At 29.3% G+C, this 13,679-nt stretch overlaps 2 protein-coding genes across 2 annotated transcripts; one reads left to right on the forward strand and one right to left on the reverse strand.

The window, feature by feature from the left end:
* Window positions 1–1,788: 1,788 nt before the first annotated feature.
* Window positions 1,789–9,160, forward strand: OCT59_029816 (uncharacterized protein; the record flags this gene model as incomplete). The annotated part of the gene is made up of 5 exons (XM_066146224.1): window positions 1,789–1,816; window positions 1,967–2,315; window positions 2,413–4,159; window positions 4,245–7,260; window positions 7,349–9,160. The coding sequence occupies 5 exons, from the start codon at window positions 1,789–1,791 to the stop codon at window positions 8,986–8,988; spliced, it is 6,780 nt and encodes a 2,259-aa protein (XP_065994891.1). The 3' UTR covers window positions 8,989–9,160.
* A 1,582-nt stretch (window positions 9,161–10,742) lies between these two features.
* OCT59_029817 (uncharacterized protein) lies at window positions 10,743–13,630 on the reverse strand. Its single transcript, XM_025326274.2, has 5 exons — window positions 13,563–13,630; window positions 13,340–13,480; window positions 12,963–13,196; window positions 12,235–12,875; window positions 10,743–12,139 (listed from the first exon to the last, which is right to left on the reverse strand). The coding sequence occupies exons 1-5, from the start codon at window positions 13,602–13,604 to the stop codon at window positions 10,936–10,938; spliced, it is 2,262 nt and encodes a 753-aa protein (XP_025176819.1). The 5' UTR covers window positions 13,605–13,630; the 3' UTR covers window positions 10,743–10,935.
* Window positions 13,631–13,679: the final 49 nt, after the last annotated feature.

Genomic DNA, 13,679 nt, shown 5'->3' on the forward strand with positions numbered 1-13,679 from the left:
ACGGTTGACATCATAAATATCAATAAACGGTTAATACATACGGGTTGAAACTGGCCGGAAGTTAACTGCATTTAATCGAGGTTCTTCGGATAATCAGAAAAATTCGATATATTTCATGAAAAATTCGATTTTTTTAATGAAAAATTTCTTCCACAATTTGAAATTTCAAATATTATATTAATAATTTTTTCATGCTAAATTTTAGAACTTTCAAGAAATTATGAAGTATAAAAAACGTTAATAATTTCATCACGTTCCACAGAAATGAAGTAAATGTTTATTTTTTTTTTCATATCGTAAAACGTTATAATATCTGTTGATTTTTAGCATAAAAATTTTTCAACTATAAATAAAAAAAATAAGGTTTAAAAAAAAAAATTCTATAAAAAAAGATTTTTTCATTGAAATATTCACGATTGTAATCAAAGATTAGATTATCCTATTTATGATTAATGAAAAAATAATTTTAAACAAAATAAGAAAAAATTCATTTCCAGATTTACAGTGACATCATGATTTTTTTAAAAGTTTTTTTGCATATTTTTGAGTCAAAAAATTTCACAAGTATGTCAGATATGTCATTGATTTTCCTTTTAAGTGTATTTCATTAATTAATGACGCAGTATTTTTGAAAGTATATTTTTTTTTATGACGTAATTTTCTTTTATAAAAAGTTTTTTTTTTCTTTTCTTCTAAAATCTAAAAATCATCAATTTTTTATTTGAGAAGGAAAATTAATTTTCAATTTACTTGATAATAATAAATTAATTTCGCGTAAATAAAGACCAATTATGAGAAAGTATTGCTATATATGGATGAGATAATAATACGTATTGGGGAAATATGTTACACCAAATTATTATCCAGTATAATGCCGATTTGTACCATTTCGGTATGGCTTATTAGTTAACACAAAGTGTTTTATTTGGATGGCGCAGTAAACTTCGCGTTTGTGCAACAATTCACGTGATATGCAGTGTTCTAGCAAATTCGTTGTTTCTTTTTTCAAACACATTTTTTGAAACCTTTTTTAAATTAATTTTAAAACAAATTTGTCATCATCATCCTGATCAACATATTTGACATGATGACAATAATGATAATAATCTTTTAATCGATAAAATCGATAACAGTTTTTTTTTTTTGGTTGGGGACTTGGGGTAAAAAATTTAGTATAAGAGTAAATCAATATTGTCATAAAACTTCTTAACAATGTTAAATGATGAGTAGTCATTCCGGTTAGATAAATTTTACGTAATGATTCAAAAGGCTTGGTGTCACGTGAAAAAGGTACGTTAGTGCTGTTTTTGACTGGTAATATTTTGATATAAAATTAAACTGCCAAATTTTGGGGCTTTGGGGCTAATCTCAATTTGAAAATTAAATATATTTTGTACAAATTTTAACACATGCATTTTGTTATATTCGGAAAAATAGTTAAGATCTTAAAAAAAAATTAATTTCTTTTGTTTCAATCTTAATTAAATTTTTTTTTTTTTTTTATGATTTTTTTTACTTTAAATTGAACCCTTTTTTTTCTTTAAAAAAAAATTTCAAAAACATTCCTTCCTTTCTTATTTTTTCCTTACGAAATTTATTTATTCAAAAAAAAAATAAAAAAAAAAAAATTCCGAAAAAATTAAATTCAATGAGAAATTTCTATTTATACAATTCAAAAATATACATAAACTAATTTAAATAAAGTAATAAATCGACATAAAAGAATTTTCTTTTTTTAAACACACTTGTATAAATAAATCAATTTTTTTTTTTTTGTATTTTTGTACCATGAGCAGAAATATTGAACAATTTATTGGTAAGGTGGTTTTTTTGGACTTATCCCTTAAATGTGATTTATTTCTATTTATGTATAATTAATTTTTTTTTTATATATATATATATACATAAAAAAATAATTATATATATATATTCTTAAATATTCTTTTTTTTTTCATATATAATTCAGGAGGAAATAATTTACAAAATGCTCCTAGAGGTCCCGTAAGAGATTTTGTAGAAAAACATAATGGTCATACTGTAATTACAAAAATTTTAATAGCAAATAATGGTATAGCAGCTGTTAAAGAAATTAGATCCATTAGGAAATGGGCTTATGAAATATTTGGTGATGAAAGGGCTATACAATTTACCGTAATGGCTACTCCTGAAGATTTAAAAATCAATGCCGAATATATTCGAATGGCTGATCAATATATTGAAGTACCTGGTGGTTCTAATAATAATAATTATGCTAATGTTTCTTTAATTGTTGATATTGCTGAACGTACTGGCGCTCATGCTGTTTGGGCTGGTTGGTTAGTTATTATTAAAAATTATTATTAATATTAATTATTTTTATTATTATTATTTTTATTTTATTTATTAATTAATCAATAAATCATTTTAATATAGGGGTCATGCATCTGAGAATCCTAGATTACCTGAATCTTTGGCTCAAAGTAAAAATAAGATAGTTTTTATTGGTCCTCCTGGTTCTGCGATGAGATCTTTAGGTGATAAAATATCTTCTACGATTGTGGCTCAATCTGCAAATGTTCCTACAATGGATTGGAGTGGTAGTGGTGTTGTTCAAACTGAAATTGATGATCAAGGTCATGTTATAGTTCCTGAAAGTGCTTATGAACAAGCTTGTGTTAAAGATGCTGATGATGGTTTAGATAAAGCAAAAAAAATCGGGTTTCCTGTTATGATTAAAGCTTCTGAAGGTGGTGGTGGTAAAGGAATAAGAAAGGTTGAAAATTCTGAAAATTTTAAACAAGCTTTTGTTCAAGTTCAAGGTGAAGTTCCTGGTTCTCCAATTTTTATCATGAAACTTGCTGGGAATGCTCGTCATCTTGAAGTTCAAGTTTTAGCTGATCAATATGGAAATGCTATCTCTTTATTTGGAAGGGATTGTTCTGTTCAAAGGAGACATCAAAAAATTATTGAAGAAGCTCCTGTTACTATTGCTAAACGTGAAACTTTTGAAGCTATGGAAAAAGCTGCTGTAAGATTAGCGAAACTTGTAGGTTACGTTAGTGCTGGTACTATAGAATATCTTTATAGTCATGAAAGAGATTTTTTTTGTTTTCTTGAATTAAATCCAAGATTACAAGTTGAACATCCTACTACAGAAATGGTTTCAGGTGTAGATTTACCTGCTGCTCAATTACAAATTTCTATGGGAATTCCACTTCATCAAATTCGTGATATAAGAGTTCTTTATGGTTTAGCTCCTAGTGGTACTTATGAAATAGATTTTGATTTTTCAAATCCTGAATCTCTTCAAACTCAGAGAAGACCTGCTCCAAAAGGTCATGTGATAGCTGTTCGTATAACCGCTGAAAATCCTGATGCTGGTTTTAAACCAAGTAGTGGTATGGTACATGAACTTAACTTTCGTAGTAGTACTAATGTTTGGGGTTATTTTTCTGTTAATTCTGCTGGTGGTCTTCATGAATTTGCTGATTCTCAATTTGGTCATATTTTCGCTTATGGTGAAAATCGTCAACAATCTCGAAAAAATATGGTGGTTGCTTTAAAAGAATTATCAATTCGTGGAGATTTTAGAACTACTGTTGAATATTTAATTAAATTACTTGAAACTCAAGCATTTGAAGAAAATAGTTTTACAACTGGTTGGTTAGATATGTTAATATCTGATGAAAATTTAACAGCTGAAAAACCTGATAAAATGTTGGCAGTCATATGTGGTGCTGTTACAAAATCTTATACTGAAACTATGGAATCCGTTTCTGAATATAAACGTTTCTTGGAAAAAGGTCAAATTCCTAACAAAGATATATTACGTACTGTTTTTACTACTGATTTTATATATGAAGGAGTTCGATATAAATTTACTGCTACCAGATCTGCTCCTCATTCTTTTACACTTTATTTAAATGGATCAAGAGTACAAGTTTGTGTTAGAGCTCTTACTGATGGTGGATTATTAGTTTTATTGGATGGAAAGAGTCATACTTGTTATTTTCGTGAAGAAGTTCAAGGAATTAGATTGATGATTGGTGGTAAAACTTGTTTACTCGAACATGAAAATGATCCAACACAATTACGTTCACCTTCGCCAGGAAAACTTGTTAGATTTTTGGTAGAGTCCGGTGATCATGTAAATAGAGGTGATGCTTTCGCTGAAATTGAGGTATGATTTTTATAAAAGTATAAAATTGAATTTATTTTTAAGTATAAAATTGATAATTTAAATTTCATATTTTATTTCATATTAGGTGATGAAAATGTATATGCCACTTGTTGCAACAGAAGATGGTATAGTTCAATTCATAAAACAACAAAATTCAACACTTGAAGCTGGTGATATCATTGGTATTCTCACTCTTGATGATCCTAGTCGAGTTCGTCACGCGTTACCTTTTGAAGGACAAATCCCTGCAATGAATCCTCCTGTTATAATTGGTGATAAGGCTCATCAGAGATATCGTGAAGTCTTTCATATTCTTGAGTGTATACTGGATGGTTATGATAATCAAGCTATGTTACAGTGTAGTGTTAAAGAATTAATAGAACTTTTAAGAAATCCTGAACTCCCTTATTTAGAATATCATGAAGTATTGTCAACACTTTCTGGTAGAATTCCATCCAAGCTTGAAGCGTCTTTACAAAAAATTTCTAGTGAAACATATAATCAAGGATTAGAATTTCCTGCCAAAACATTAAAAGAAATGATAATTAATTATTCTCGTGATTCTGTCAATCCTTCGGATCTCATAAGTTTTGAATCTACAATCGCTCCTTTGAATGAAATTCTTGATCGATATGTTTCTGGTATAAAATATCGGAAATGGAATGATATCATTTATTTATTGAACAAATATCATGAAGTTGAAGTTTTATTCTCGAACTCTGATAAACGCGATAAACGCGAGGAAGAAGTTGTTCATTCTTTACGTGATAAATACAAGGATGATTTGGATAAGGTCATAACTACAATTTTATCGCATTCCAAAATAGGATTAAAGAATAATTTAATATTGCATCTTTTAGATCATATTAAACCTGAAAATGTTGGGCAAGCTCTTGATAAATTCTTTTCACCTATTTTGAAAAAATTGGCCGAACTTAGAGGTCGTTTCACAACAAAAGTTTCATTAAAAGCACGTGAATTACTAATTCATTGTCATTTACCTTCTTATGAAGAAAGATACACTCAGATGGAACAAATATTGAAAGCTGCAGTTATTGAAAGTCATTATGGAGATGATGGTTATGATTATCGAACTCCAAGTTATGATTCACTTAAAGAATTAATTGATACAAGATTTTCAGTTTTTGACGTACTTCCAAATTTTTTTTATCATCAAGACAATTGGATTGGACTTGCTGCGTTAGAAGTTTACGCTAGGCGTGCTTATCGTGCCTATCAATTAATGGATGTTGAATATCATACAGATAGCGTTCCATTTATGGTTTCTTGGAACTTTTTACTTCATAGTGCTCAAGCTAATAGTTCAAAATCAGAACCTTTTACTATGAGACGATCTGGTTCAATATCGGATTTAAGTTATATGATTCCAAAAACTGAGAATGAACCTTTACGTATTGGTGCTATGATTGCTTGTACTTCGAATGAAGTAATAGAAAAAAATTTACCACGTATATTAGCATTATTCCCAAAAATACAAAATGATAGATGGAAACCTCAAGGTTCATCAGATAGGAGCAAAATTAATAATATTCTAAACCTTGCTTTAAGATTAGGAGATGATGCTTTAGAGGATGAAACTTTAAAACAACAACTTAAACCTCTTATACAACGACATTCTTATGAATTACGTGAACATGGAATAAGACGTGTTACTATTGTACTATTTCGTAAAGGTCAATATCCAGGATATTTCACATTCCGAGAGTCTACAGGTTATGTTGAAGATCAAACGATTCGTAATATTGAACCTGCTATGGCCTATCAACTTGAACTTACGAGATTATCTAATTTCGATATTAAACCTTGTTTTACTGATAATAGACAAATTCACGTTTATTATGCTGTTGGTAAAGAAAATACTTCAGATTGTAGATTCTTTATTCGAGCTTTAGTTCGTCCTGGTCGATTACGAAATAGTGTACGTACTGCAGATTATTTAATATCAGAATCAGATAGATTGTTAAATGAAATTTTAGATTCTCTTGAAATTGTTAGTTCGGAACATAAGAATTCGGATTGTAATCATTTATTTATAAATTTCATTCCAATATTTGTATTGGAACCGAGACAAATTGAAGAAGCTGTTAAAGGATTTATAGACAGGCATGGAAAAAGATTATGGAGATTACGTGTTACCGGAGCTGAAGTTCGTTTTAAGGTCGAAGATCCTACTTTAGGAACGCATTATTCTTTACGTATCATCATTAATAACGTTTCTGGATATGTTGTTAAAGTTGAAACTTATCAAGAGGTGAAGACAGAACGTGATAGTTGGATACTTAAATCAATCGGAAAACACGGTTCAATGCATTTACAACCAACTCATACACCTTATCCAACGAAAGAATGGCTTCAACCAAGGCGTTATAAGGCTCATCTAATGGGTACCACTTATGTTTATGATTTTCCTGAACTATTTCGTCAAGCTATTAGAACACAATGGAATCGCGCATCACATTATAATCCAACTCTAAAATGTCCAAGTGATGTTTTGGAAGCTAAAGAACTTGTTCTCGATGAAAAAAATAAATTACAAGAAGTGGAAAGAGCTCCAGGAACAAATTCATGTGGTATGGTCGCATGGATCTTAACGCTTTTCACTCCTCAATATCCCAAAGGTAGAAATATAATTGTTATCGCGAATGATATCACATATCAAATCGGATCTTTTGGGCCCAATGAAGATCAATTCTTTTATAAGGCAACTGAATTAGCAAGAGAATTAGGAATACCAAGAATTTATCTTTCGGCCAATTCTGGTGCAAGAATTGGATTGGCAGAAGAAGTTATGAATCATTTTCATGTTGCATGGGTAGATCGAGAAAATCCAAGTAAAGGTGTGAAATATCTTTATCTTGATTCAGAAACTTACAAACACTTGGAACAAAATGAAAGAAAATCCGTTATTGCGGAAGAAATAGTTGAAGAAGATGAAACACGATATAAAATCACCGATATTATTGGATCAGAAGATGGACTTGGAGTTGAATGTTTGAAAGGTTCAGGATTAATTGCTGGAGCTACATCACGTGCATACGAAGATATCTTTACAATAACTTTAGTCACCTGTCGTTCAGTTGGTATGTAACATTTAATAAATTCATGTTATAAATTTAATTTATGTTTATAAATTTTTATTAATAATTTTATTCTTTTTCTTTAACTTAGGTATTGGAGCATATTTAGTAAGGTTAGGACAACGTACAATTCAGAATGAAGGTCAACCTATTATTTTAACTGGAGCACAAGCACTAAATAAAGTGTTAGGGAGAGAAGTTTATACCGGAAATATACAACTTGGAGGTACACAGATTATGTTTAAGAATGGAGTTTCACATTTAACTGCACAAAATGATTTGGAAGGTATTACAAAGATTATGCAATGGCTCTCTTATGTTCCATCTGTTCGAAATTCACTTGTACCAATATTCCCAAGTTCGGATAATTGGGACAGAGATGTTAGTTATATGCCTCCTAAAGGAACTTATGATCCAAGATGGTTAATTGCAGGAAAATATGAAACTGAAAGAGAACCTAGTAGTTGGGTTGGTGGATTCTTTGATAAAGGATCATTTGTTGAAACATTAGGCGGATGGGCGAGAACGGTAGTAGTTGGAAGGGCACGTCTTGGTGGAATCCCAATGGGCGTTATAGCAGTTGAAACACGTACCGTCGAATGTATAGTTCCAGCTGATCCAGCTGATAAGGAATCACATCAACAAATGATGATGGAAGCTGGTCAAGTTTGGTATCCTAATTCAGCTTATAAGACAGCACAATCAATTAATGATTTTAATAAAGGTGAACAGTTACCCTTAATGATTCTTGCTAATTGGCGTGGATTTTCAGGTGGTCAACGAGATATGTTTCAAGAAATTTTAAAATATGGATCTTATATTGTAGATGCTCTTGCTAACTATAAACAACCAGTATTTGTATATATAGTTCCTAATGGTGAACTTCGTGGTGGAGCTTGGGTTGTAGTGGATCCTAATATTAATATTGATATGATGGAAATGTACGCAGATACAAAATCAAGAGCTGGTGTACTCGAACCTGAAGGTGTGGTAGAAATTAAATTTAGAAAACCACAATTACTTTCAACAATGGGAAGGTTGGATGAAACATATCGTAACCTTAAGAAGTCATTGGATGACCCAACAATATCTGAAATACAAAAACAAGAGATCAAAAAACATTTAGATGCGAGAGAACAAGAATTATTACCAATATATTCACAAATTGCTATACAATTTGCAGATTTACATGATACGCCAGGAAGGATGAAATCTAAACAAACTATAAGAAAAGCTTTAGAGTGGAAGGATTCTAGGAGATTCTTTTATTGGAGAGTTAAAAGAAGATTACATGAAGAATATATGTTTAGAAAATTAATTGAAGCGAATAATAAATTAAATAGAAATCAAATGACGGAACATTTAATTAATTGGTTTAAAGAAGATAATATAGTGAATGATAATAGCGAATTTGATTGGGAAGAATCTGATGAAATAATTGCGAAATGGTTAGAAAGGATATTAGAGGAAAATAATAGAGACAATCAAGAAGTAAGTGATGACGGTGATAATGGCGATGATGAGACTAAAATTAATATTAATAATTTAATTCCAAAAATCACGTTTAAAGAGAGAATTGAGAAAGTTAAAAATGAAGCTATAAAACAAAGTATTTTAGATTTAAGTAAAAATCATTTAAAAGCTGTTATTCAGGGATTTGAAAAATTATTTGAAACATTAAACACGGAAGAAAAAAATGAATTATTAAATAAGCTAGCAACAAACTGTTAAAAAAAAACAAATCATTAAAAAAGAATTAGATAAAAAGTAATTTTTATTCTTGTAAAAATAATTTGAATATTTTTGTACCTACATATATTCTTGTATTTCATTATTGTATTTTTTTTTTCTTTGCATAAATTTTCAGTATCAATAAAAATAATATATTCACTCATTATTTTAAAAGAGATTCTTAGAATATCAACATCAGGAATTGTTTTGGGTTTTCAGATTTTATAGATTTTATTGAAAATTCATTATATTGAAAATTCATTATTTTGGAATACTTCAATCTTATATGTAAATGTAACTTGCGGGTAAGTGTGAATATTTTAAAATTTTAAAAATTTTTAAAATAGTATTCTTTAAAGTGTTCTGGTGTTATGGGCGGTGTTTATTTGATATAGCGTTAAAAATAGTATTAATATTGATGTCAAATTTCTTATTTCTTTTAGGGGTACATGTTATTATTATTTCAATAATTTTTGTTTACAGTAGCCCTCTACGTCGTGTTGAAGAATGATCTAATATCAGTGTTGATAGAACATCTTATTTTGTCATCTAGTAATACGATTTGACGAGTTTGAAAATTTAGCACGTGGCGCAGCAAATATTTAACGAACATATATTAGCTAATATTTTAGGGAGCGGGGGAAGAAATTCCGTAATTTAATATGTTGTATGAATATGTAAAGTATTTGAGAGCAATTTTTACTTTACCTTTGTAACAGTTAATTTATAATTTGGTCCAAGTTCATTATACGTATCCAATTTTTGATCACATTACCCTAACCCTATTTCATTTAGCAAAAACACTGAAATCACGCTACAAAATTGAAAAATAAATGTAGTACGATAATTTCATTAAAAAAAAAATATCTATTTTTTCACAAATATTTAATCAATATTAATTAACATATGTGTGTCCAAAAACAAAAGGTCTCACGATGAATTTTGCGTAGCGAATGTAGCGAATAGGTGATCCAAAAATTAACTTGTGCGTTGGTAGTGTTAGTTACTCGAATTGACGACTGCAATTAACGCTATCTTATTGGATGAATGCAATTTTCTCTCTCTTAGTTTGGCTAGAACACCAAGTTATTCGTGCAATGTTGCGATTGAGGTAAGTATTATAACACGACATGCACGACATGATCTTATTGACCACGCGATACGATGTTGTTAAAAAACGTTTTCGGTAAGTGGGACAAGTTTCCCGTGTAAATATATTTAACAAAAAAATGCATCTAGAAATAACATCTTGCTAAATTAATGGATTTTTTTAACAGGGTTACAGTTTACTCCTCCCCCCCGTGAGATTTATTGTCACGTACTAGGGAGATCCTTCACAAGGTGCATTCACGACTCATGCGTGCTAAAACTCAGAATCAAAGTATCAATTTTGTACGTACCTCATTACGCTAGTATTACGCTCTTCAAAAAGTTAAGAAAAAAGCGAAAAATTCGTTAATAGGTGATTGTTCTATCATAGCAGATAAGTACACGCAAATTTATGCAAAAAATAATGCTTTTGAGATCGGATCAAAGAATTTAGAAGGATTCGATTTGGTTTACTCTCGAGGTAATTTTCTTTTATTTTTTTTTTGGTAAAATGCTTTTACTCACTATGATGACGATGGTGTTGTTATTAAGCATATAATGAATGATATATTTGAATCGCACAATCATTTCTTGTCCGGTGCTCTTTAAGGTTCAGGTATAGTTAAACTAGTTAACGACGTGCTTTTTATATTTCTTTATAATGATTTGACTTTGGAATATTTTTAAAAATTTTATCTTTATTCGTTTAATATTTTAAAAAATAATAAATATTTAAATTTAATGATAAAATAATGTTATACTATATATAAAAAAAATTTTTTTTTTTCTAAAGAATAAATAAGTATATATATAATATATATATATATATATAATTTTTACAAATCATGGTTATTTTACTTATTTTGTTTGTTTTGGGAATATTCTATATACTTCAAAATCATCTAAATTTCCTCCATTAATCTTTAATTCTTTATCATAAAAGCGATGTTCATAATGAATTGTTGGAGTTTTATTACAAATTATAAGATCACAGAAATTTGGTCCCGTCTCTTTTTTATGACGTAATGCATTATAATGATCATGTACTCGACTAAGCTTGGAATTTTCTATTTTATCCTTTTCAATTTTGAATATGAAAGCTTTTTTAGATTCAATTGGATAAGTAGCTTTAACACTACGACCAGCAATCTTCCATTTTTCAGGATTGTATCCACCAATAAGTTCTCCTGTCTCTCTAATTCTTGCAATTGTTAAAGTATTTGCTAAATTATCACATTTTTCATGAAAAGCTGCACAAGAAAAATGATCAGACGTGCCTCGGTATACCAATTTAAAAACATAAGATGGGTATTCTGGTTTGAATGGTTTTTTATCAATAAAACTCGAAATAAGACTTCCATATTTTAGATTTTCGTTAATGATAAGGTTTGCATTCTTTTCTCTTGCTTTTGGTTCATTTTGTAGAACCATAGAAGGATTTTGAAGTATTGGAGTATTAGTTTGACTAGATGGACTATTACCCATCATATAAGATTCCATAAGGGTTTCATATATATCACCATCAAATAACCATTTATATGGTCTAACTTGTTGAAAGAAAAGATCTGAAGTTATCCATTTGAATCTTATTAAAGGAATTAAATCATTCACGTTAGCTTTCAATTTACTAAAATCTTCTTTAGGCCATTTTGAGGGTGAATCTTTACTAATAGTTGAATCTTGTGTAATACCCCATTTAATTATGAAATTCCAAAGATCAATTTCATTTGCAATTAAATCATCTCTAGATAGGAAACTGAGTAATACTTTCTTATCTATCGAACCAGGATCTTCTGATTTGAGTATAGTATCCGGATCTTGACAAAGTTGATCAAGGCAATATCTTTGAATTTCATGAAAAGCTTCACGTTTGGAAGAAAATTTTTCAAGAGTAATTAAATTTTCTTGAATCCATCCATGATGATTTTCAAGGAAAATTGGTTGTAAGCATTCACTAAATCCTTGAATTCCTAATTCTTCACAGGTTTCAAGAAGATCCAAAAATTCGGGTGATGACAATTCATTAGTTTTGATAATTCCAACGGCTCCACCATATATATAACTAAAAAAAAAAAAAAAAAAAAAAAAATTTAAATATAAATAAATAATTATTTAAACAAAATTTTAAAAAGTATATGTTTTCATTAAATAACTTACTCTAAAACGATTCTAAAAATTTTAGGTGAGATGTTTTCTTTTTTGAAAATAGTGATATTTTCTTCATCAACGCTATCACTATAACTCATAAATGAGGATAATGCTGAATAAAAATAAGAAACAGTTGAATTATCTTCTTCAGTCTTATTATTTTCTGATTTTTTGGATAAAGCAGCATTAAAATAAGCAGATCTAGCTTGAAGAATAGAAGAATGTGCTTGAAATTCTTCAACATCTGATTCTTTTCCAATTATTATTTTAACATCAAATTCCTTTGATTTGGTTAAAAAATTGGTTAAATCTTCTGATAATTTATAAAGAGATCTTATTATAATATCATCTCTAGTAAAATCTGCAAATTCTGAAGTAGAAGTAACTGAAGTAGCATCATCAATAACATTCAAACCAGAAATCGATCCTTTTGTTTCATGACTTTTCGATCCAGTTGATGATTTTTTTGATTCTGTCACTGATCCTGTCACTGATCCTACAACTGATGATGGTCTTGATCCTGTCACTGACCCTACAACTGATGATGGTCTTGATCCTTTCACTGACCCTACAACTGATGATGGTCTTGACGAAGGTTTTGGAGGATTTCCTTTTGAATTCAATTTTTTCTTTGCAGCGTACATACAAAACTGAAAGAGTGGAATATTTTGATATGAGAAGATTAATATACTATAGAATATTATATAAAATAATTAAAAACTAAGACCTCAATTTACCTCATCAAATAGGATATACCCTCCGTGATTCACATCAATCTCATCAAATGCCTTCTTAAGTTCTTGATTCGATAACCCCTCTAGCCCCATAATTTTATGTCCTTGCTTAAATTCTTGTAAACTAATACGATTATCATTATTTTTATCAAGTTTCTTAAACAACTGAAATAGCTCATCGTAGTAATAAAGAAATTCGATAAGACGATTGAATTCGGAAAGTTCGATATAACCATCCTAATAGCAATAATACAGGTTTAAATATGTATGTACAATGGATAGTTAGTGTATAGTTACGGTAATGCATTTCAGGAACGCATATTTCCGAGGGTTTGGAACGTTTATTTCAGAATTTGTAAGATATTTTTCAAATAACGAACCTTTGAAATATCAGCAGCTTTGTATGCTCGCATGATAACGGGTTTATTTTTTGAAAAGTGTGGATAAAGCTCAAGGACAGCCTTATCTATTTCAGCGAGAGACAAGATACTGTTTCCATTATAATCAAACTTATCGAAAATCTTATCGAAATGAAAGAAAGTCAAATATTTCATTAAAAATAAAAATCGGAATGGGTTTAAACAATCGTAAATATTATTATACCTTTTTAATTTGAGTTTCTTCTAATTTTTTTAGAGTTGTCATATTTGAGACAGAAAGAAATTTTGTTTTGTAAAAAAAATAAAAAAATAAAAATGACAATTAGCTGTTTAAAAGTAT

The sequence above is a fragment of the Rhizophagus irregularis genome, chromosome 9, assembly GCF_026210795.1.
Source record: "Rhizophagus irregularis chromosome 9, complete sequence".
Taxonomy (NCBI): domain Eukaryota; kingdom Fungi; phylum Glomeromycota; class Glomeromycetes; order Glomerales; family Glomeraceae; genus Rhizophagus; species Rhizophagus irregularis.

Excerpts from the sequence above, each read along its gene's own strand:
- OCT59_029817 (XM_025326274.2), bottom strand. The coding sequence starts at position 13,604 with ATGACAACTCTAAAAAAATTAGAAGAAACTCAAATTAAAAAG. Across the intron at positions 13,481-13,562 it reads AAGAAACTCAAATTAAAAAG|ATTTTCGATAAGTTTGATTA; the intron begins GTATAATAATAT and ends CATTTCGATAAG. Across the intron at positions 12,876-12,962 it reads GGTATATCCTATTTGATGAG|TTTTGTATGTACGCTGCAAA; the intron begins GTAAATTGAGGT and ends CCACTCTTTCAG.